Here is a 23957-nt window from a genome sequence, read left to right as displayed (position 1 = left end):
CGACCCGTCTTCGAAGACCCGTTGGAGATTCCATCCCTTGGCGACGCGGCTCTAACATGGCGCCTGGTGTGGGGCGTCTTAGGTACGTAACTTACCGTATGCTAGGTGCAGGTAAGCCGGACGGTATGCTACGGCAATGCTAAAGGTAGTTCACAGCACATGCATGAGCAACTGTTAATTATTCCGTTCTTTTTCATTCGTCATCATGATCGGAATCAATCCTCTGTATCATCACTTCATCAACGACTTTCGCTTCAAGGGAGAAAGTGCTTCATCAGACAAAGAAAAAGTGTTGAACTTTTGTGTTCCCCCTTAGATCCCCTCGAAAAAAGAGCAAATGTAGCCAGCCGATCCTTCCAGTCCTGTATACCATCCCATTGTACAAATCGCCATGTTTTAAAATCAAAGAAAAATATCGCAAAGTTGAGTTATGCGAGAAGGGTATCAATCATAGCCATCCATCTCTTTCGAAGTGTTTCAAGGTATCTAGGTTTAGAAAGTTTGGCGACTTTAGTGGTGGAACAGACGGGTGTTCTGCTCGACGAAGGTGATGCCGAGCTTCTCGGCGGTCTCGAAGACGGGACCGTCGTTCTGGCTACCGCTGGGGGCGGCAATGTACTTGACGCCGGAGCGAGCGGCGCGGTAGACATTGTCGATGAAGGGGAACTGGTACAGTTATGTTAGTAATGATCGCGGCTGGCAGTCATTCATGGGGTTTTAACTTACGAAAGCGTCAGAGGAGACGCAGACATCGGTGAGCTTGGACATCCACTCGTTCTTCTCCTGCTCGGTGAAAGCAGCAGGGACCTCCTCGAAGAAAGCCTCGAACTGCTCGCGCTCAGGACCGTCCTTAGGGAGCTGACCGCTGACGAGAAGATCGATGGCATTGCTCTTGTCGGGGCGCTTGGCACCCTTCTTCCACTTGATGCCAATGACGCGGGGGTTGAAGCGCAACCACCAGTTGTCGGCCTTGTCACCAGCAAGGCGAGTGCAGTGAATTCTGGACTGCTGACCGGCACCCAAGCCAACTACCTGGCCTCTAGCAGCGTAGCAGACCGAGTTGCTCTGAGTATACTTGGCGACAATGGTGGCGATGGTGAGATCGCGCTGGGCGTTCTCGGGGAGAGTGCCATCCTTGGGAGTGATGATGGTGGAGAAGGTCTCGGGAGAGATCTCAACATCGTTGCGACCCTGGGCGAGAGTGACACCGAAGACGGTGCGGGTCTCGCTCTTGCTGGGCTCGAACTCAGGGTCAACCTGGAGCACGAGGTAACGACCACCCTTCTTCTTCTTGAGAATCTCAATGGCGGCGGGCTCAAAGCCGGGCGCGATAACACCATCCGAAACCTCCTTGCTAATGATGGTAGCAGTAGGGACATCGACAACGTCGCTGAGAGCAATCATGTCACCGAAGCTGCTCATGCGATCGGCACCACGGGCGCGGGCATAGGCCTGGGCAAGGGGAGAGGTCTCGATACCGGGGATATCATCGACCATGTAGACCTTGCGCTCATCGGCAGTCAACTCAAGGCCAATGGCAGCACCGGCGGGAGAGACGTGCTTGAAGCTGGCGGCGGCAGGCTTGCCGAGAGCCTTCTTGAGCTCCTTGACGAGGGGCCAGGCGTTGAGGGCATCGAGGAGGTTGATGTAGCCGGGGGCACCGTTGACAACGGTGAAGGGAAGCTTGCCCTCCTTGACGTAGGCAGCAGCAGGCTTCTGGTGGGGGTTGGCACCATAACGGAGAGGGAGGTACTGGAGACCCTGGCCAGCATACTGCTTGCGGAAGAAGTCGGAGATGGCAGCATCGTAGTCGGCGGTGTGCTCGAAGGCCTTGAGGGCATAGAGCTGACGGCTGGAGTCCTTGATCTCGCCAGACTCGAGCTCCTTGAGGAACTCGGCGTAGTCGTTGGGGTCGCTCAGGATGGTGACACGAGCGTGGTTCTTGGCGGCGGCGCGGATAAGGGTGACACCGCCAATATCGATCTCCTCGACGGCCTCGGGAACGGTGACGTTGATCTTGGCCACAGTATCCTTGAAGGGGTAAAGGTTGCAGATGACATAGTCAACCTTGTCGATGTTCTGCTCAGCGAGGTCCTTCTCGTCGGAGGCGAGCTCGCGGGCGAGGATACCGGCGTGGACAGCGGGGTGGAGGGTCTTGACGCGACCACCCAGCATCTCGGGGGCCTTTGTGATGGCCGAGATATCCCTATACAACAGAAAGAGCTGTCAGCGCGCTGTCGCCAATGGTTTCGATATGAACGGGCCCGAGACGAGGGATCCTTACTCGACAGGGAAGCCAGACTCCCTGATCATCTTGGCGGTACCGCCAGAGGCGAGGATACGGACATTGTGCTGGACGAGGCCCTTGGCCAGGTCGAGGAGGCCGGTCTTGTCGTAGACCGACACAATGGCGATTCTCTGGTGGGCAGCCATTGCGAACCACTTTCTTGCGACCGAGGTGACGGCGGGGGGAATTGGTGGTCGGGGAAGGCGAAGGAAGGCTTGTCTGAGGTAGAACAGCTTGATCGTTGCTACTACTCCTGTTGTTACAAAGCGACAAGGGAAAGGAAAGGAAGAGAGCTTAAGAAGAAATGGCAGGGCCTTTGGAATTTCAAGCCGACAGCTCCTCGCCCGAGTACAGTCACAGGCGAATTGGCTGTGGGGCAGGCAGGGTGGAGGGAAGCGGAGTGGGACTTGCGATCGCGACCCGTAACTCAATCACATCATGGAGGGGTCGGAAATATTTCTTCGTTGCTAAGAACCCTACCCAGGCCTATGGCGGGGTAAGAATGGCCGTTAAGGCGCGAGTGAAGGTCCTCCCAAGTGGGCCCTTCAGCGCGCCGGGTTCGGGCGTTAGCCCCGCAGTCTGCGCAGGGAGGCCCTGATGATTCTCGGGTACGGGTTGGTCACTAGAGTCACCACAGAAGTGCAAATTGCCGCACTACAAGAATTTTGGTTTCTCTCGTTTCTCAATTCTTGTGAACTGTTTTCTGCCTTGTTCTTTCTTCTTTCATTGATTGTCTTGGTGCGAACATTGTGTCAGTGACGGGTCGGTTCTTCCAGCCGCCCGTTGCTTCTGCATATCAAAAGTGCAAGCAGGACACGCTTCCTGCGAAAGGCTCGTGCATGCATCCTGTCGTCCCTTCTTTTTTTTCTGTCGGCTGTGGGTTGTGCGTCGACGATCACAACTGGCCGGGCAGTTGCAGGTGCACAGGCCGATCGCCAGCTGCAGGTGGCAAGAGTGCGCTGCAGCTTCTGCCCAACGTGCGCTACAGGTGTAGAGGCCCCCTAAACCCGGGTTTATAGGTTGTGTGTTTTGCTAGCACTTTCGCCCTTCGGGGCAATTTGGTCAATGTAAGCTCAACCTCCCGGTTCCGTGGCCGAGTGGTATGGATGTGATGCTAACAAAACAAACAGTTGAAACGATACAGAGAAGATTAGCATGGCCCCTGCACTAAGGATGACACGCTACTCAAAGAGACGCTACCAATTTTTTTGTAGATTTTTTCCTCATGCTAACAGGCATCTTTTTATCGCGTGCAATGCCCGTCAAGGTGCCCAAAATGATAAATTTGGGGCCGGAATCTGGGGCCATATCGTGGGCCTAGGCCGGGAGGTGGAGGGTTCGAATCATGCTCGTGACAACCTTTTTTGGCGGTTTTTCTTGAAGTGTAAATCACCCATAAGGTCAACGATCAAAAGTACGAAGCAGATAAACACCGTTGCGAATGAAAGGTCTCTCTATACGCATCTCTGATCTTCAAAGGTCTGGTCTTGCTGGTGCCAGATTTTCCTGTGTACCTTGAAAACGAGAATTCTATAGCGTAAACACGCGATCTTTAGCGCCTTGCTACAACCGACGAGCCGTCGCTAACCTCAAGTAGGTAAAGCTTGGAAGCGTCTTTGACTCACCATCAGAGAACGCAATCAGCATGACACTGAGCTGAACTGAAGAATCTCTTTTTGATACAATGATAAAGCCGGTATCGGTGGAGACAGACTCATTTGCAAGTCTCGACATCCCAAACTTCACCATGACCTGTCGTTAAAAATGGATCATTGACAGTACTCGCGATGGCCGCGCAAAATGATACTCAAAGCTCACTACGATTTGGATACTCTCGCCCTCCCTTGTGCCAGATGGAACAGGAATCACAGGTTACAGTTGCACTGACTGACCGTACACATCCTGAGCACATACACATCTCTAGCAATATCAATGTGAATGTTATCATACGATATATTGTTCTTATGTAGACATTCGAGAACTATATGCAGGAACCAAATTCCGATCACAGATAACCACCCTCCCAATGCTCTCTACCGTCCTGTTACCCGGCCCATAACCTTGCAATGCAAAAAAAGAGAAAAGAAAGAGAACAATCAACGACTATAATACAATATTACAATACAACTCGCGCGGGTCGAAAAGGTCAACCTGCAACCAGATCAGCAGCATCAACCACTTCACGCCTCAGGGGCGGCCTGAGCCTCGCCACCCTCAGCTTCTTCGGCCGGCGGCTGCTCCTGCGGCTTCGCGTAGACATTCAATCCACTCTTGTCCTCCTTGATTTCCACCACCGCATTATCACCAGTCTTGATCTGTCCACGAATGATCTTATCCGCAAGCCCATTGCCAATCTCGGTGGTGATAAGGCGGTTAAGCGGACGAGCACCAAACTTGGGATCGTAACCCCTCTCGGCCAGCCACTGGCGGACCTCGTCGGGGACCGTGAGCGTGATGCGGCGATCGTTGAGCCGCTCCTGGAGCTCCCTCAAACGAATATCGACAATGTCTCTGAGCGCCTCCAGGGCGAGACGCTTGAAGACGATGAAGGAATCGATGCGGTTGAGGAACTCGGGGGGGTACTGCGATGCGACGACGTCCATGACGGCCTTCTTGACATCCGGGTGGATGTCGCCGTCTTCCGTCTCCTTGTATGGGACCAGTGGGTTGGCGTCGACGAGGATGTCGGCGCCGAGGTTGGAGGTGAGCACAATGATGGTGTTCTTGAAGTCAACCTTGTGGCCCTGGGCGTCGGTCAGGTAGCCCTCGTCGAGTACCTGGAGGAGGAGAGCGGAGATGTCCCGGTGCGCCTTCTCGAACTCATCGAAGAGGAGGACGGCGTACGGCTTGCGGCGCACGGCCTCCGTCAGTTGGCCGGCGTCTTCGTAGCCTACGTAGCCAGAGGGAGCGCCAATCAGGCGGGAGATGGTGTGCTTTTCTTGGAACTCGCTCATGTCGAAGCGGACCACGGCGGACTCGGTCGAAAAGAGGAAGCCGGCGAGCTTCTTGCACAGCTCGGTCTTGCCGACACCAGTGGGGCCGAGGAAGAAGAAAGATGCCAGTGGACGGTTCTCGCCGCTCAGTCCGGCTCTTTGCATTCTCACTGCGTCGGCGACCGCCTTCAGAGCCTCGTCTTGGCCGCGAACAGATTCGCGGAGGATGTCCTCCATGTGGATCAGTCTCTCCATGTGGCCGCTGGACAACTTGGAGATCGGAATGCCGGTAATTCGGGAAACGACGTTGGCGATGTCGTCAGCTGTGACGGAATCGTGGATGAGGGTGTTGTCGCCGGTAGGTCTTTCGCCATCCTTGGGCAACTGCTTTTCCAGGTTTGGAATCACGCCAAACCTCAACTCCGAAGCCCTGCCGAAGTTGCCGGTTCTCTGAGCTTGCTCCAACTCGATGCGGGCTCTGTCGAGCTCTGCCTGTGTTTGCTTGATCTTGTCGATTTCGCTCTTCTCCTTCTCCCACTTCTCGGTCAGCACGGAGACTTCGTCTTGGAACTTCTTTAGGTCAGCCTCGAGCTTTTCGCGACGCTCAACGCTGGCAACATCCTTCTCCTTTCGTAAACTTTCCAGCTCGATCTGAATGGTCATGATCTTCTGGTCCAATCGTTGGATGTCATCGGGTTTGCTTTCTTGCTGTAGACGAAGCGAACTGGCGGCTTCGTCCATCAAGTCGATGGCCTTATCGGGAAGGAAGCGGTCGGTGATGTAACGGTTGGAGTAAGCCGCGGCCGCGACCAGGGCCCCGTCGGTGATACGGACACCATGGTGAACTTCATATTTCTCCTTGATACCGCGCAGGATGCTGATTGTATCCTCCACTGTCGGCTCGTTGACGAGGATAGGTTGGAAACGGCGAGCGAGGGCAACATCTTTCTCGATCTGACGATATTCGTTCAAGGTGGTGGCACCGCAGCACTGAAGCTCACCTCTGGAGAGAGCTGGCTTCAGGAGGTTCGATGCATCGATAGAGCCTTCGGCCTTTCCGAGGCCTAGGAGAGTATGGAGCTCATCGATGAAGAGAATGACCTCTCCGTTGGCTTGTTGCACCTCGGTAAGGACCTTCTTTAGCCGCTCCTCAAAATCACCCCTGAACTTGGCGCCTGCAATGAGAGATCCAAGATCGAGACTGATGACCCTCTTATTCTTGATGCTTTCTGGCACCGCGCCCTTCACAATCTCCAGCGCAAGACCCTCCAGAATGGCAGTCTTGCCGACACCGGCACTTCCGATGAGCACCGGGTTATTCTTGGTCCTCCGTGACAGAATTTGGATGGTTCTCTGAATTTCGGCCGCTCTACCGATGACGGGATCGAGCTTTCCGTCTCGTGCTCTGGCTGTCAAGTCGATACCGTACTGTTCCAATGCTGGTTTCTCCTCGTCGGCCCCGAGGTTCATGCGATGGGTACCGCCTGGAGGGTGTGGTCTGCCATTGGCATACGATCGTGTCGCTATTGTGGGAAGAAGGTGTAGAGAATTGGCTAAGGAGGTTGCGACATTGAGTGCTGGTACGGTTGCGCCCAACGCGGGTGCCCGGGGAAACTGGCGTGTTGTTCGCGAGAGGGAGGCCCTCGACGCCTCGCTGATGCGCCGAGTGGCAGTTGACAGCAATTGGTGCCTTGTTTGCATTTCTAGAACTCGAATTCGTGTTTTATTTTAGAGCAATGACTAGGCTAGCTTCGCTTATTGGGTATGTCTTTGTTTTATATGCCCTGACGTAGTGCCACTGACCGTTGACATGGATGGAGATCGAAAGCTCTCGCAACTTCGAGTGGCACTTCAGCGGGAAGCTGTCATGCATCATCATTCAGTAGCTCCTTATCTTATCGGAGCTTCGACTCCCCGCCATCCACTTTGATGGAGTCTGGAGTCTTCGGTCAGTTCGGTGGGTTTCTGTGCCTGTGGTCTGTGCACCGTTGGTATTTAATCGCCCAAGAAATTTTTCTCTTTGTGAGATCTTTCCTGTTTTGGTTCTTTCGTGTGCAACTGCCGCGTTGAACAGCGCAATTTGTGGGAAAAGTCAGAGCAAATGGCGTCAGATTGAGCAAATCTGGCAAAGCCATAGTTCTCCGAGTGTCTTTATCTGCTATTAGTGTAAGTTCTAGCTTGTTGCTTGATATCCCCCTTTCCCTGCTCCCACCGGTACTCCCACGCCCATTCCATGATGATCGAATTGGTCCGTGTTACCAAGCAGACTTAAGACCTCTGCAGATGACGACGAAACCAGCATTTATGCGACTCTGACCCTTTTGGCACTTCACTCAAATTTGCAACTCCTGAGACTCTTTGCGGCTCCTGAGCTAACTCATACAAGTTCATAGTTGTTACCTTTGCGCATGTCGAGTGCTTGTCCAATCAAGCAGCTCATCCGAGGTTGGATTCGGCAACCCTACGGAGCCCTTCCTCCTCATCATCACCGTTCATCTGGTGCATTATTGCTTGGTGAGGGCACGGAATGGTTTCAGTAGGTTGCCGGTGTCAACAGTGGATAGATTATCGAGAGTCTGCTTTGCAATATACAGCGTGTTTGCTTCAGCTTCTCATGGCTTTGATATCAGTTGATATGTGAACGTGGTGAAAATATGTAGAATGCATGCAACATGTCCAAAGGGTCCCCCGATTTTTCAGCACATGCCTCAATAAAGTGATTTCACTCCATGGATCGTCTTCTTGATGTGTCTGTCATTTGCAACACGAGGGGTTGGACTGCGAACTTTGGACAAGTGAGCAGCGGCCTTTTTACTCATAGTAGGTATTCCCTTCTGAATCTTCCCTATTCTCGTTGCCAATGCCAGTGCTAAATAATAATAATTTGTACACTACAAAACTGCGAGACGGCATGCACAAAGTCTACGACATGCCCTTGGGACATATGATGATGCAGCTGGCGAATGGGATGAAGGTTTTACATATGCATTCTTGTACCGGGTTAGGGTTGTACATGGCATCTCAAAGGTCGAAGCCCGCCCCACGTTTTAAGCGCACTGCTGGGGAATGCCAAATATTGTAGCGTCTATCCCGCCTAACAACGCTTGATGCTAGTGGCCATTGACACGCAGTTTCACATCCAGACCTCGAACTTCACTCGTTTTCTAACACAACGACGCGACTTGAGACGCGTCAACATAAAGACATATACTCAGTTCCAACTAGCACACTTTTCGACTTCAAAGATCCCGACAAGGCACTTGCGCCAAGTCGAAAACATGCCCATGTACGGTGACTTGGGCAACAAACTGGTTTGTACAAGCTCACTCTGCGTCCTGCCTGGATACAGCACAATCCCTAACACCGTCACCAGGTCCAACACGCCAAGAGGACACAGAACTTGAGCCATCTTCCACCTTACCAGACCGAGCTTGTCCGCGCAGTAGCTCGAGAAATCCGAGATCTTGACAAGGACGTCGCCAGCTTACTCGAACCTTTTCAAGGGTCCTTTGATCCTTCCGCAGAACAGGCTACCGCATGCACGCTGCTGGTCAACCACCTTTCCATGCGGAGGAACAAGCGCTGTCTGCTCGCCTATCACCGAACACGAACGGACAAGCTCGAGGAGCTGGTGTGGAATGGGGCCGATATTCTCGATCTTGCCGGCCAGACGACAGGAGCACCCAGGGGCGTGACGGATGGAAATGAGGGAAGCGGGACGACCAGCAGTCTGAGTCCTCAGGAAGAGGATTACTTTCGTCAGTTCGGAGATTTGTTGGCCCTCTACAAAGGCCAATGGACAGATATCGATCTCACAGGCAGTCTTGAACCCCCACGGGACCTCTTTATCGACGTTCGAGTGCTGAAGGATGCCGGGGAGATCCAAACCGAATATGGGTAAGTTACGCTATAGACGGAGGACTACACGGTGGCATATCATTCCAGGCTGACCAACCAATGTCCAAAGGGCGATCAACCTGACCAAGAACAGTCAGTTTTATGTCCGGCAAGGAGATGTCGAGCGTCTGATAGCGCAGGGATATTTGCAAAAGCTGGGTTGAACGATTTCAGCCTGACAGGTTTCGAGATCGGAGTTTGTTGCTGCAGACCAGCAATGAAACACCGCTATCGGCAGCGGTTGCCGACAGAACAAACAACTCTCCCTTCTTCCAAACCATTGGTGGTTGTGGCCCTTCGGACCAATACCGGAGCAAAAGTGACGAGTGCAACGGGGCCAACGGAGCCAACGGTAGGTTAAATCGAAGGACATGCCACCCAAGAAGCTACATGCAATGGCCATCGATCAACAACCTGACCAAACGGTCAAGGGAGCGCTGAGGACCAGCCCGGAAGGGTTGCGCCGCATACAAAGCTGACGAGTCCTTGCACCACGATGACGGCAAAAGGTGACTTCACCCAAATATTTCCAGTCTACATGGGGCATCGAGTTACTATCTACTCTTTTTGGATGGCTGGACCATTGGTGAGGGACATAGAAGTGCTTGCATGGACAAGGGACTTCGAGCCCACCACCAGGCGGTAGCTTAGCCCGTAGGATGCGGGAAGGATGCCGGAAGGGCTACTTTGACGGCCAGTCCATTGATTCAGCATTCAGGAACCCCCACGGAATCGTCGCGGGGAACGACGGCTCAGGACAGAACGTCAAGGCTCCCTAGGGTGACAGCCAGCAAGGGGTTTCACATGGTCCATCAAATTTTTACCAACCAGTGGCCAAGTTTTCTGGCATGGCAACACTGTGTTTGTGGCGGCTGAACCCTTCTTTCTTCGTTGCTTCGTTGACCTTAGGTGCTGAGAAGCAACTTGAGCCAAGAGAATGAAGAGACAGTGAATAGCCCTCCCTAAAATGTCAAATCATAGCAATTACTGCCCACGTGAAGAAGCAGATAAGAATAGTAATAACGTTATGTAAATTTTTGACAGTTCATTGCCATGTGCTCGCTGTCAGTCTGTCACACGTGGAGCAAGTTTGACAGTTGCTGGGATGCAGTGTTCAATCATTTGTTTACACCAAAGAGAAAACCAATTCGCACTGGGGAGGCTCTTTGGTGGAACATGGATTGCATCATGCAGATGACGCCTTTCCTTTCAACGGCCTCGACCCCACCATGCCCAGCCAAAAACACAAGTCCAGACCATCCAGTAATTGCTAGTATCATCAGTTTCACAACTGATCAGTGGCCGTACCAGTTCTTGTTCAGTGCTCCTCCGGCGCTACGACAGACGCTACGACGCTACGACGGGACGACATGGAAACCCCGAACCGTTTAGAGGTTATGGATCGATACTTGGGTGTCCCTATTAGGCTCAAGTATTTGCAGGCGGGGCGGCCAAAAGAATTCCAGCTGCAGTGGATGCAGCATGGCGCGGTCGATGCTTGCGTGTTGCTGGACATCAACCGGCAAGATTGCTCCATAGAGTTTTTGCTTCTAACCTCACCTGTCAATGCCCTCCCTCCACCTGCACTCCTCGAATCGCCTCCAGCTGAGCCGGTGGACAGACCTTCTACAATAGCTCGGCCTCTTCACTTTTTATTCTAGGATATTTGTCACGTTTTCTCCTTCTTCGCGCGGACACCTAGAACACACCTGACTTCTACATCAGAGGAAGCGCTGTACTAGTATTTTCTGTACATACAGTATTTTGAATCTCTTTACTTTCCCTTCCCGTCCTCCCGCTCTCCAGTCACATTGCTTTCCCGCATTGACGTGCTTTTACTTGCTTCCGCATCACATCATCCTGCTCAGTCTACACTACATCGCAGTTCAGCTGGCAGGCAAGCATTAGGCTGCTTGGTCCTCGTCAACTCCCCCACACGTACGGTACAGACAGTAACGGCATCTTGCACCTCCCTCACCTGTCACGGAATTCTCGAAACGACCCGACGGCTTATCAAGTGCCCTTGCCTCTCGGGCAAACCTGGCATACTTACTACCTACCTGGTACCGACCCATCGCATACATAGACCGGTAGCGCCCTGTAGGGTGTTGTGTCTTTGCGACCTCCCATGTCGTCTCCAGCGGTTGGTTTCTCCTCGTGGAGAAGATCTCCCAGACGGTCTTCCTCCGTTTCGCAGTATGCTTCGGCCCAGGAGGAAATAGAGTCTTCGAGTTCTTCCACAGCCATCCCAGCAAGGTCCGGCCAGGATACCTCCAGCAACGATGCGCATCAGCTATATTCGACTTCGATGAACTCAGTTGCCCACCGCGAACCCTTGAGGTCCTTCATTCACGGCTCGGTCCGCGATAACCTAGGTATCACTAGAACCCTCCACTGATAACTACCCTTCTCGGTTGATAATCCACTGACTCGTGTTTACTCGTCTCTTTACAGCTCCTCTCGACAGTCATCAATACGCACAGTCCGTTCGCCAGGATACTGCCGAACTAGCAAACTATTTTCTTTCCGACCCGAAAGACGGACAGAGCCTGGCGTTCCTGAACCGAAGACGATCTTCCATCTCACAACAGACGATTCTCGGCCACACAGGTCAGGGCGCTGACACCGAAAGTGCCGAGGAGGGTAATGGTAGATATCAGGATACCATAAACGAAGTGTCTGAGCCGCCATCGCCAGAGGAAACCGATGTCGAATCATCAGCCGAGGGACCGTCAATGCTCACTACAATGCTGAGGAGGTCGCCGCCGAATACGAATTATATGCCGACTCCAGATAACGACGAGTTGCAGGAGGAAGAGGAGTCATGGGGAAATGGAGAAAGTAGCAGGAGAGGCTCATGGAAACATCCGGCGCCAGCACAGCCTTCAACTGAACGACATGCAGATGCAGCCGATACTTCAGACGAGCACGCGCCGTTGCTTAGGACCACATCACGCGAAGCCCGGCATAGCTATGGTATGACCAACGGCTCCAGCCACGAAGCTGATATCGAAGACCAAAAGACACCGAAAAGGCGATGGACGAGAAAGCTTGCCGATTCTGCAAGGGACAGAAGAGATCGCATCACCAAGATTGCTAAGGTAGCAGCAAACCCGAAGCGCTGGGACCGTCATGCCCTATGGGAGAATGCTATCGTTGCGCCTGTCACATGTTTACCAGCCGTAATTGTTGGACTCTTGTTAAACATTCTTGATGCGCTTTCGTACGGCATGATTCTATTCCCTTTGGGAAGTCCGATTTTCTCAAGCTTGGGATCTGCCGGTATTTCCATCTTCTACGTCAGCACAATCATATCGCAGCTGACATTCTCCTTTGGGAGCGTGTTCAAGGGTGGTGTTGGCTCAGAGCTGGTGAGTAGTCTCTTCACCTTCCTTTGCGCGTTCATTCATACTAACAACATGCCAAGATCGAGGTTGTACCATTCTTCCACAGTATGGCTGGTACCATTACCCAAATTGTCGGCGAAGATGACCCAGAAGCTGTCATCGCAACGACCATCACATCTTACGCGCTGAGCTCGATGCTCACAGGCACTGTATTCTACCTTATGGGCAAGTTCAAGTTTGGTTACCTCGTGGGTTTCATCCCCCGTCACATCCTGATCGGGTGTATCGGTGGTGTCGGCTGGTTCTTGATCGCCACGGGCTTCGAGGTGACGGCTCGTCTGGATGGCAGTCTTAACTACGATCTGGACACCCTGAAACAACTCACTCAGTCAGACACCCTCCCCCTCTGGACGATACCTCTCGGTTTGGCGATCGTTCTGTTCTACGGCCAGACGAAGATTACGTCCAAGTATTTCCTTCCACTTTACATCCTCACCATTCCTGCCTTGTTTTACCTGGTCTCGTTCATCTTGGGCGGCCCAGACCCAGACTCTTTGCAGAAACATGGCTGGGTGTTTGAGGGGCCTCCACCCGGTGAGCCTTGGTGGTATTTTTACACTTTGTACAGTAAGCATTCCCTGGTCCTTGACATACAAGGACACTACTGACTTCTTTTCGCAGAGATCCACAAGGTCGATTGGAGTGCCATTGTGCAATGTATTCCCGCAATGTTTGCCTTGACCTTCTTTGGCATCCTGCATGTGCCTATCAACGTTCCAGCTTTGGCGCAAAATATCGGCGAAGACCATACCGACCTTGACCACGAGCTTAAGCTACACGGTTACTCGAACTTCCTGTCAGGGTGCTTCGGCAGCATCCAGAACTACCTGGTTTACGCCAACAGCGTCTTTTTTATGCGCTCTGGTGGAAACACTCGGCTGGCGGGTATGATGCTTGCCGCCCTTACTTTCCTGGTGATGATGATCGGCCCATCGCTGATTGGATTCATCCCGGTCATGATGGTTGGAGTGCTCATCTTCGATCTTGGCTTCGAGCTGCTTATCGAGGCAGTTTGGCAACCAAGGAAAAAGCTGAAGTGGCTTGAATACATGACCGTGCTTGTCATTGTCGTGGTCATGGGCACATATGACTTCGTCATTGGTATCGGAGTTGGTATTCTTTGCGCATTCGCCGCCCTCATCATCCAAACGTCCAGAGTCTCAGCTGTCAGGGCGACTTACTCTGGTGAAGTCGTGGGATCGACGGTAAGAAGAAACCCAACCCAACAACATTACCTCAGAGATGTTGGTAAGCAGGTCAACATCATCAAGCTTGCCGGTTACCTTTTCTTTGGAACTATCGTGAGCGTGGAGGAGAAAATCAGGGCTATGATCTCCGATGAAGAGTTCAACAACCGCCCGATTCGGTTCCTCATCATCGATCTGTGGCTGGTCAACGGCGTCGACTACTCAGCCGGAGAGGTGTTCAACACCATCACCCGCCTACTCAATCACAAGGGTGTCGAGCTGATCATCAGCGGTGTCGACACCGAACAAGAGCTGGGTCGCCACCTCAGAGCGGCCGGTCTCGGTGAAGATGGGATTGACGTCAAGCTTCTTCCCGAGCTCAACTCCGCCTTGGAATACTGTGAGAACGAGCTTCTGAAGACATTGTACGCCAGTCAGGAAGCAGCCCGTCTTTCGCGGGCATCAGTTTCTGCACCTTCCGGCAGCTTGCAAGTGCCCGCTACCCAAACATCGTCTCACCAGCCTTCGCTGGACCCCCTCGGATCTTCTCCTCGCCGCAGCCACCTCCAGGTGGCAGCTCGCCACGCGCTCAACCAGCAAGCGGAGCAGCAACGGGTGTCAACAAGGTGGCAGAGCTTTAAGGAGCCGCTGCGGCTGATGCTCCAGATCTTCCAGGACGTCAGCGACAAGAACGAGGATTTCTGGTTCCGTGCCGTGGGCTATTTCAAGAGGCTCCAGTATCCCGCCGGAACAGTTATTTTCCGGCGCGGTGAGAAGGCAGAAGGGTTTTACCTGCTCGAGCAAGGCATGCTCAGAGCTGAGTACGACCTGCCGCAGGGGTGGCTCTGTGAAAGTATCGTGGCGGGAACGACGTGCGGAGAATTGCCTTTCTTCTCGGAGACGACGAGAACGGCGACGTGTGTGGTTGAGCGTGACTGCGTGTTGTGGATGATGGATCAGGAGGGGTGGGAGAAGTTGCAGAAGGAACAGCCGGATGTGGCGAGGGAGTTGTTGAGGATGGGGTTGAAGTTGACTAGCGAAAGGATGAGTGTGATCACGAGCTATACGCTTACTATGGCTGGTTGATTGCATGGACTTCTGTTGGCTTAAAGGGGTTTGTTTACCCGGGGAAACACAAAAAAGTGGAATGGACTGTTGGGTTTATATGAACATAGATCATTACATACCTCTAGCGAATATAATTCATGTCACAAGCTCTACCTTTATGTGCGTCACTTGCTTAGCGTGTGTAGTACTGTACATACACATAATGAAGATGATATGTCTTTGAGGAAAGCTGAGATTAAACCCCTATTCAAATTCTTTGGCACCACTACATCCAAAAGATTCCTGTAAACCCCAGTAGTAGACTCCATGGTTTGGTATCTGCTTAACAAACATAACCTGACCGGCAGATATATCCCTTCTCCCGCCAGTATCCCCGTTACTCATTCCTCCCCGTATCAGCTTGATATGGCGGAGGAGGAGCACGGTTATCGACAGGCACATCCAACTACTCTTCTCCTCTCCCACTTATTTCCATGCTCCCAGCAGTGTTACCAGAGGTCTTCCTCACCTTCATGAAAGAACTATCTCCTCCCCCCATCAACCCCTTCGTCATTATCTTCTTACTATCCTGGGTCTTCTGCGTTTCAACCTTGGCAGTGTCCTTCTTACTCACATGCACTCCCTGCTCGCTCTGTAACCCAACCACACTCAATATCTCCTCACTCCTCTGCTTTTTGTTGCCAGAAGTGCCAGAAGTGCCAGAAGTGCCAGAAGTAAACACCCCCCATAACCTCTCCCACAGTCCCTTCTGTTCCCTCGAAAACTCGTCCACCCATTCCCGAGGAAACCAACCTTCTTTTCTTCCGCAGTTTCCTTTCATGTCCCAGGGGATGGGAGCGCTCCGGGAGGGAACGGCTTGAGTCCGGGCGGATGGGTATGGCACTGTAAACGCCTTGACGACACCCCCCCTGGAGTTGGAGGAGGAGGGTTCTTGAGCAGTCGTAAGATGCACTATCTGCTCATCACCTTCCACCGCATCCGCCAAGTGACAGAGCTCCTTTGACGATTCGATCAGTTGAACGTGCTTCTTGTAGATTGGTCGAAGGTCATTGACAGAGGGAAGCAAGAAGCGGTGTTCGAACACGGAAGCGCAGAGTAATTTCTTTATTCGCTTCTGGTGCCACTTGAGGCGGTTGGCAGGGGTACATTTGCAAACCATCTTGCCGTTCTCATCAGGTTCGAAGGCCTTATCCTCGCAGCGGCAGTCTCGGTTGAGGAGCTCGATGCCCTCGGGCATGGTGATGAGAAAATCTAGGAAGCGGGGGTGGATGGGGACGAGGGCACGGTTGGCGAAAGGGAGGAGGTCGGCGTAGTTGTTTTGCTCGTATTCAGTCTTATCTTTCCAGAACTTTGATGCTTTTGGCGCAGTGACTTGATGGTCAGGCTCCATATCCTTCAGCGTGACGAAAGGATATAATCCCTGATTGATTTTGTTCACTGTAAGATTGCAGCTCTGCCAGAGGAGGTCAACAGTCTCTGTTGAGGGGTAGAGACTTGAAGTTAACTTGTCTCCCCCAGCTAAAACAATTTCGAGGAGGGATAGAGGTCGGTTTTTTAAACGGGCAGAGGTAAAACGATGGGAGTGGTTGTGGGCGAGGATGAGGTTGAGATGGTACGATATGCTGCGAGAATCGCTGAGTTGGTTAAACCAACAGATTTGGGAAAGCATGGAGCTGTAGAGGTTAAATGTTCTTGGCAGACTGGTACCAGCATCAGTTCTGCCCTGCTCCAGAAACACATCATCGCCATGAAGTTTTCCGAGTTCCAAATCCTCGTCGTAGAGGCCTTCCTTGCTTTCTGTTTCGTAGCCTGGGAAACACCAGGACCAACAGGAGGACTCTTCGTCTCTAGCTTCATTAAACTTCGTGGCGGGATGACCATCCAAAGCGTCTTGTAACACTTGGTAGCATCCGTTGGCTTCCCTCACAATTTCTTCCACCGCCTCTTCCATTATCATTTGACGCCATTTCGGGGTTCTCGTGCTGTAGTCTTTCTCCAACATCCCAAACCTATGGCGGCAAATAAGTTTCATATCGTTACCGTTAATGTCCTGGACGCGAAGCATCGTGGCTTCCACGCCGACTGTTGTAAGTAACCCATCTTTCTTGATTTTGCGAGGAAGGTGGAAGTCGTGGAGGTCTTTCTCTGGTCTGCTCGCCACGATGATCTTGATCGAATTCGATACAGGTGTGGCCTCTCTAATATCCCCGGCCTGCTCCATGTCCTTGACTTTGTGCCAGGGCTGAATGTTGCGAATTGTCTCAATGAACATCGGAAAATGGAAATAGTATGCTTTGTTATCCTCCCAGGTCTGCGTTGTGAAACCGGATGGTCCGTCCAGGAATATGTAGACCGGCCTGAACGAGTCCAGCCCGGTCAAAGCGGCAATGAAGTATTCCTCCAGCCACTTAGTTGACCAATGTGAATTTTCCGTGGGAATGAGGTTGTCTTCCCAGGCCTCTCGAGGGATGTAACTGGGTAGAGGAACATCCACATCGCTCATGCCCAGTAGTTTGTACCATCTTTGCATGAAGATGCTATCAACCATCAATGGCTCTTGCTCAAAGAGTTGAAGAAGCAAATCATTGAGCATGTATCGATGGGCATCGTAAAACGGATCTTGTCGGTCTTGGTAAAAGTGAAAGAGGACGATTGGGTTCCGATCTCTTAGGTTCTTGATGGGCTTGAGAATAGAACGGTCGTGAAGAACCGAATCAACAATCATCCTCATCAACACGCTTTTGCCCGAACCAGGATGGCCAGAAACCCAGAAGATATTTTTCTGGGCTGTAGCGTTTTCCGTGCTGTCCTCCGGCACAACTCGAAGCCAGTCTATGAAGACTCTATGACTATCCTCCCCTTCGGTGCTTCCGTCACCGTCAGTTGCCAGTACCCATCGAAGTGCGCCGCTCTTCATAGTGGGCTTTCGAATGCGCTGATACCTGCCGCCTCGGTTGACACTTAGCCTCAAACTGTTCATAATATGAGATCGGAGAACGCCAATTGGGGGTCGGTACGCATAACTCTCTCTAAAGTCCCAAAACGTTTCATTGTATCCGGGACGAGCCCTCGGGATACGAGGTAGTAGTCCGTGTGGTGTCTCGGGTAGAAGTCCGAGGATCTTGTTCGGCGCAAGCCCTCGTCCAGCCCCCATATCGTCTCGAAGAGCAATTACTAGGCGGCACACGTCTTTTTCAATTTGGTCATGAGGCAGGTAGCCAGAGGCAAAATGACTGCACTTGGAAAGGAAAGCTGCTTCCTGTTGAGTGCTGTAAGGTCACGAAGTGCATCAGCATTTTATCCGTGCATATCGTGACCAAGAACACGTACCATAGTGCTCGGATAAAGCTTGGTTCCAGGAGCTCATTCAGTATTATGCGCAATTTTTGGAGTTTAGGTTTGATCTCTTTTCTGTGGCCCAGTGAGGGAATTCTGAAGTCAGTATCTTGCAGCGAAGACGAGGGATTGAAGTTGCCCTACGAATGGGAGTTCCTGGTTCTTTTTAAAGACTAGATACGCTGTGTCAGATACCTGATCACAGCTGCTTTTTATCTCATAACAAGATGTGCACCATGGAGTACTCACCTCATACGCATCCCGCATCGTGGTCGAGTATGCTAATATCTTGGAATGCAACACTTGTATCGACGGCACCTTTGGCATTGCCTCGTAGACCTTTTTTAGATGGCAAAGAAGGGTGTACTCGCACATGTGATCAAAGAAGGTGTGATATTCGGTCGTGGTCTCATACTCGGATACGAGGTATGACTGGAGTTCGTCGAACAGTTGGATAGTATAGGCCGCTTTGGTAATCAACTGAAGGGCTGCGAATGCGTCCATTCTCACATGGTTACCAGCCTCAGGACGGATGTTCATATAGAGATCTCTCCAGTCACCCATGACATGACCCGTACGATACGGGGACCAAATCTCAGCCATCACCGTTCGTTCGGGAGGATTGTCCGCCGTCGCGGGAACATTGGCTCGGGGAGGCATCGTGGTACGAGACAGGGCGTTGTCAAACTGGAGACTGTTCGTTCGTGAGAGGATTGGATTCGAGCTGGGGCTTCTGTTCTTCGTGGATGTCCAAGTCAAATCTTGTATGCGTGCGTGGAAAGGAAAATGAACCGACCTGCCTCCTAGTCCTTGGTTTCCATGACTAAAATGGGGTCTTGAGAATGGGACCCTGACCTGGGCGGCTATCCCATCAATGATCACGCTCACGTTTGTTCTGTGCCAGGCGTGAGTCTTTGTTTCCTGTGGAGGGAGGTAAACCAACACCCACGAAAACCAACATGGAAGAACCAACACGACTGAATGACTTGGAACCAACCTTCAGAGTTGAACACCTGTTGAAAGGAAGCCACAAACCGAGTCCTTGGCGCCTCCCTTCAATTTTGCTACATGCTTGCCTCTGCGTTGCCTGTAGGCTTTGCGACCGACCTTGCTAGTTCTGAGTGTCGCCATTACTCCTTCCCTATGTGGCTATAACGCACACCATGGGACCTACCTGTAGTCCCTTGGACAACCTCGCAGTCCGGTTGAACGGTCAAAAAATGACGCTCGGGGCAAGTTAAAATCATGAATCTGGCTGACACATACATCCATGGATGAGATGTAGAAGGCCAGTGATGCGGGCGTCACAAACAACTTCGGGAATCTAATGTTTGACCCTAACCCTGCTAACACTCCTTTCGAGTGACGACGACGCTAAGCACTGCCAAGATCTGGTGATAGCTTCATCTTCGTCGTCAGCTTTCTCTATCATCGCCGCCAACAAACGATAGCAACCAAAAAGAACAGAAAAGAGGACAAGAGCAGGGATCAAACGGCTGACGTTACAGCATCGTGGGAGGGAGTAGAAGAGCCCTATTGATGCGTAGCCGGAAGACGCCACTAAATGCGTAACTTCCTCTGGAGTGGTCCCTGCTTCCTCAGCATCTGGTGAGCAATTATGTATCAGGCAGCCTCAACAAGGGGTTCCAGGTGGCGTGAGTGCGCAACCTCACGCCCCGGTACCTACCACGTATTACGACGCGGGTTGCGCACTACACCGCTCGACCACACTGCCATTCCTGCCAAGTGTTGAATACACGTCCACTTGAGGTCCTTTATAAACCCCGATTGAACGTCATGTTGGGGCCCTGGGTGCATGCGACCACTTTCGACTTCGCACTCCCCAATTCGTCACGCGTCATGCACCATCTCTTCGCGTTCAACAGGGAAGATTGGTGAAGGGACAAAAAGCCAGGTCGCGCAAGCAAAGAATCAACAAAGGCTATTGCATCATACGTCAGTTTCTACTAGTTGCGAGACACTGTCCCTCAAGTCGACCAAGTTCTCAATCGTGCCCGTTGGCGAGGTTGGCAGTTGGCGGTTGGCACCGGACAACATCCCGTCAAGTTGTTCCCCTTGAACCAACGAACTTGTACATGTCGTGGTCATTACAAAGGACCTCAACTGCCGACTAATCTCTTTCCTACTCAGTGCACCAACAACTAACTACATATATATATATATATATATCGCCGCAACTTGTATGCCTGTGCACGCAAGACAACAGAACAATGGTCAGGTGGACCACGACGGCGCCAGACATCACACGTTTTCCCTGGCATCATGAAAACAAACTGACGACATTCGAAACCGCCAAAAAAAATCAAAAAGAGATACAGGGACCAAACAGACCGATATCTACTGCGATGGGGAAACCCCATCTAGATGCCATATCTCATCATGTCATATCAGACTTCAGTCATGTCCAAGCCCACGGCCCTCAATCCATGCCGAAAACGCTAGGAGTAATTCTAGGAAAGCATATCCTCTGTTTATCTTCCTACATCGTCCGTGAGTTCCTCACCCAAACAGAGGATTGCCTTAGCATCCGGAGGCCGCATATAATACTGAAAATACTGTAGGAACAATGGGACCACGACATCAGTAAGCTCGACATGCTGAACGACACTTGCATATATGCCATCCTAGGCCCCAGCTTACACACAATTCATTTCATATCTTCTACGTTTGTCTTCGTGTGTTACCAACCGTTTGGTACCTCCCTCTTTCGCTAAAGCCTCATCTTCAGATGTTCGTCACTCAGCAAACGAGACCGAGCCTAGGTACCTATAATGCCCACGTCGCTCAGGGAAAAACGTGTTCCCTCAAATCTTGCCGACAGATGACGATGTGTGATCATCAGCAAAACACAAAACACAAAACACAAAAAATTAAAAAAAAAAAATTAAAAAAAAAAAGGATGGGAGGACCCAAGAAGAGGAATACCGATATTTACGACCTATACTTGGGGGGTTCGGGGCGCCAAAAGTCTTCTCTTTTAATGAGTAGGGGGAAGAAGAGACTCTTGGCGCCCCGAACCCCCCAAGTAAGGTGACCCCATATAATCCAAAATGCCATAACATATACCATTGCCATGGAGTAGTCATGTTAGACTTTTACAACCCGAAATCCAAACACCCCTGATCCATGCTGAAACTAGAGTAATCTGGGAAAGCTTCTTCTTTTCTTATTTTACTACTACTACAACATCCATGATCCTGAACTGGGTTTAAAATAGGTAGTGTGGCCATGTCACCAGGGGAGGTGGAGGTGGAGGAGGTGAAGGAGGAGGAGCAAGTGAGTTTCCATGGTCATGGTCTTCAAGCGTCTCCAGTTTCCGTTGTGCGGAGGTGAACTGTTGTTGCTGAAAATAGGAACAATGGAGCTAGGTAGGTATGACATCGGTTAGTTCGGACATTGATGATTGAAACGACACTCGCCCGGAAAGGTATGCAGGACATCTTGCATTGGGCCCATAGGCCGTTCATTAGAGGTATTTTCTTTTCTGTTTTTGTTTTCTTGTTCTGGCTCAATTTGGGGCATGATCGGGATTTTGAAAATTCCAACTCTCATGGAAGAAGACGCGTTCATCCGATATCTTGGGGCGGGGGTGTTCGGTTCACGACATAACCTCCCGTGCCTCCCAGAGATGCCAACCATTTCTACCTACCGCTATAACCTCTTGTCTCTTCACAATCAAGCACATACGACCATAGATGGTAGAAAACTCGGGATCCCGTCCGCTCTCCCATAGATAAGCTACCAATCGCTTGACTAGTAGTTGGGTCGGTGACGACCAGCGAATCCCAGGTGTTGTATGTTTTTTTTGGTGTTTTTATGTTTTCCATCTTCTTTTTTTCCTTTCTGGCACCTCATATAAACCTCCACCGTTCCATTCTGTCCTTTTTTCCTTTTCGTGATTATGTGCTTGTTTTTTGTCTCTCGTTCTGCAGTTGAATCGTTCGTCCGAACTATGGTAGCACAGGGACGGGGGTCGGTCAGATTGTTCCTGCATAACCATTGCTACGCTATGCAGGTACCATATGTTGGGCATGGACATGGTGGGGTGTCATTACCGTTGACTGAAGATGATGAATCCAGACATCGTCGATGCTGAATGGGTAACGGCCAAGCCACTTGAGTTCGAATGGCAGCGTAGCAGAAACCCGGACATAGTACGTGCATTTAGAAGGTACGTATGTGACGGATAGAATCTCTACGCAAAGGCCGATGGACTGATGCACAATGTTCGCATCGTTGCCTCAAGGACAACAAGCCCGGATCTCTTTCCAAGAAACCCGCGGCCATACATCAGACTTGAGCGCAAGCACAACACTTCCGATGGCATGCTCATATCGAAGAGGTAGCATCGGAGGGTGACGGCAAAAGCCTTGGATGTCCAGATGATTTAAATTAAAAAGAAACTGAAGAGCGCACATGGGGAAGCCGATCTCCGTTCGTGGGGACCGGGCGGTATTGGCGAGAAGGAAATAGATTGCCTGGCATTCAGTGGCCAGTGTAGATCTTTTCTCGTCTGAGAAGAGCTGAGTTCGTTCGCTCGCGTGGCTCGCGTGGCATTCTGCGCTCCCCGACGGAAAAGGCAGCAAGCAGTGTTTGGGTTTGCGGGAAGGGAGGTTCATTTTGTCTTTCTTTCCCAATCTTTCCGTCCAGTTTTGTCGTCATCCCTTGCTTTGAGGTCCGTTGAAGATTAAGCTGAGATCTCACCATGACTGCATCCTGCATCGATCCCGTCTGCAGTCTGCAGCTTCAGGGTCCTCCCTCCTTCGCTCCACGGAAAGAGAGGCCGACTGAATGACAGGCCGATAATAGTAATTCAGTTAAACAGCGACGCTCGATGCGGTAGTCCAGGCCGAGGGAAGAAATCAGAATGGAAGTTGCGCCGTGGTATTCCACTGGGAGAGCCTTCGTTTATGGTAAAGCTCTGGTTATGCTCGTCGGTTGATCCGTCGTGGACGTGGAGTCGTCTCGTGTGGCAAGGCCCGGGGGGGGGGGGACTGGCTCGCTGGGGGCAAGACCCAAGTTCATCACCCACATTCCGTCACGTTGCAGCAGCGTGACTTCTTTCTGCAATCTGCAAGCCCACGGCACGTACCTGCGTTAATGAAGTGCGCACGGTCTTCTTGTCACTTGGATTGGTCCCGGGGAACCATTCGAAGGATTCGGGGAACTACTTTAGTTCCGCCTAGAAGTGCCTAGCATGGAGGCTGTCCTGGCTGTCTGTTTGTGGTTGTGGTTGTGGCTTCAGCTTCGGATTATCAAGTTCGCCTTGAACTTTGGGTTTCTTTCATTGCCTCCCTGGGCAGGCACTGTCATACCCACCGGTACTGTAACCCGGCCTTTTTTCGAGTTTAATTGCGCCTCATATTCAGCCATGGTCCTCAGCTGTGTCTCGAGTCTGCGATTCGAGAATCGCCGTAGCAGGTTTCATCCAATTGTGATGTGTCGGAGAGAACAGCAGTAACCATGTGATAAAAAGCACCCCAAGCAAAACGTGCCACTGTGATATGGCCCCAGCAGGCCCACGCAAACCACGCTGTACCTTAGCTCATAGGAGATGTGCTTCCGAAGCCCGCTCAGCAGGCGTGGATCTCAATGCCCTGATAGGTGAGATAGGCTGCACAGCAAACGATTTGAAGTGATCTGCACGTGCGAGAGAGCAATCGCAAACGACGAAAAACGAAAAAAGGCCGAGGAAAGGTCGAGCTGTGAAGGTCGAGATCCTCGATGGGATGTGATGAGAGGTGATGGGAGCGTAATATCGGGCGGAGAAAGAAGCCGTTAGCGTTCAAGGCCTGTGAGTGCGGATGCGAAATATCTGCTG

General features: G+C 51.6%; 5 protein-coding genes across 5 annotated transcripts; 2 read left to right on the top strand and 3 right to left on the bottom strand.

Moving 5' to 3' along the window:
* Positions 1–181: 181 nt before the first annotated feature.
* SMAC4_05730 (uncharacterized protein) lies at positions 182–2843 on the bottom strand. The gene is made up of 3 exons (XM_003346145.2): positions 2285–2843; positions 727–2206; positions 182–666 (listed from the first exon to the last, which is right to left on the bottom strand). Exons 1-3 carry the CDS (start codon positions 2431–2433, stop codon positions 511–513), a joined length of 1785 nt encoding a protein of 594 aa, XP_003346193.1. The 5' UTR covers positions 2434–2843; the 3' UTR covers positions 182–510.
* Positions 2844–4227: 1384 nt separating this feature from the next.
* SMAC4_05731 (uncharacterized protein) lies at positions 4228–6921 on the bottom strand (the record flags this gene model as incomplete). Its single annotated transcript, XM_066090335.1, has 1 exon — positions 4228–6921. The coding sequence occupies one exon, from the start codon at positions 6919–6921 to the stop codon at positions 4468–4470; it is 2454 nt and encodes an 817-aa protein (XP_065945610.1). The 3' UTR covers positions 4228–4467.
* Positions 6922–8075: 1154 nt separating this feature from the next.
* On the top strand, positions 8076–10137 carry SMAC4_05732 (uncharacterized protein). Its single transcript, XM_003346147.2, has 3 exons — positions 8076–8531; positions 8594–9117; positions 9188–10137. Exons 1-3 carry the CDS (start codon positions 8328–8330, stop codon positions 9279–9281), a joined length of 822 nt encoding a protein of 273 aa, XP_003346195.2. The 5' UTR covers positions 8076–8327; the 3' UTR covers positions 9282–10137.
* An 80-nt stretch (positions 10138–10217) lies between these two features.
* SMAC4_05733 (uncharacterized protein) lies at positions 10218–14918 on the top strand. Its single transcript, XM_003346148.2, has 4 exons — positions 10218–11492; positions 11572–12488; positions 12545–13091; positions 13146–14918. Exons 1-4 carry the CDS (start codon positions 11246–11248, stop codon positions 14795–14797), a joined length of 3363 nt encoding a protein of 1120 aa, XP_003346196.1. The 5' UTR covers positions 10218–11245; the 3' UTR covers positions 14798–14918.
* A 306-nt stretch (positions 14919–15224) lies between these two features.
* Positions 15225–18775, bottom strand: SMAC4_05734 (uncharacterized protein; the record flags this gene model as incomplete). Its single annotated transcript, XM_003346149.2, has 3 exons — positions 15225–18048; positions 18110–18255; positions 18365–18775. The coding sequence occupies 3 exons, from the start codon at positions 18773–18775 to the stop codon at positions 15225–15227; spliced, it is 3381 nt and encodes a 1126-aa protein (XP_003346197.2).
* Between the last annotated feature and the right edge of the window lie 5182 nt (positions 18776–23957).

This window comes from Sordaria macrospora, chromosome 1 (genome assembly GCF_033870435.1).
Source record: "Sordaria macrospora chromosome 1, complete sequence".
In the NCBI taxonomy this organism is placed as follows: Eukaryota; Fungi; Ascomycota; class Sordariomycetes; order Sordariales; family Sordariaceae; genus Sordaria; species Sordaria macrospora.
The sequence above is the reverse complement of the archived record's forward strand: the minus strand, read 5'-3'. Positions and strand labels throughout refer to the sequence as shown.

Excerpts from the sequence above, each read along its gene's own strand:
- SMAC4_05730 (XM_003346145.2), bottom strand. The coding sequence starts at position 2,433 with ATGGCTGCCCACCAGAGAATCGCCATTGTGTCGGTCTACGACAAGACC. Across the intron at positions 2,207-2,284 it reads GAGTCTGGCTTCCCTGTCGA|GGATATCTCGGCCATCACAA; the intron begins GTAAGGATCCCT and ends TCTGTTGTATAG. Across the intron at positions 667-726 it reads GCGTCTCCTCTGACGCTTTC|TTCCCCTTCATCGACAATGT; the intron begins GTAAGTTAAAAC and ends TAACTGTACCAG.
- SMAC4_05732 (XM_003346147.2), top strand. The coding sequence starts at position 8,328 with ATGCTAGTGGCCATTGACACGCAGTTTCACATCCAGACCTCGAACTTC. Across the intron at positions 8,532-8,593 it reads GTGACTTGGGCAACAAACTG|GTCCAACACGCCAAGAGGAC; the intron begins GTTTGTACAAGC and ends CACCGTCACCAG. Across the intron at positions 9,118-9,187 it reads GAGATCCAAACCGAATATGG|GGCGATCAACCTGACCAAGA; the intron begins GTAAGTTACGCT and ends CAATGTCCAAAG.
- SMAC4_05733 (XM_003346148.2), top strand. The coding sequence starts at position 11,246 with ATGTCGTCTCCAGCGGTTGGTTTCTCCTCGTGGAGAAGATCTCCCAGA. Across the intron at positions 11,493-11,571 it reads CTCGGTCCGCGATAACCTAG|CTCCTCTCGACAGTCATCAA; the intron begins GTATCACTAGAA and ends GTCTCTTTACAG. Across the intron at positions 13,092-13,145 it reads GTATTTTTACACTTTGTACA|AGATCCACAAGGTCGATTGG; the intron begins GTAAGCATTCCC and ends TTCTTTTCGCAG.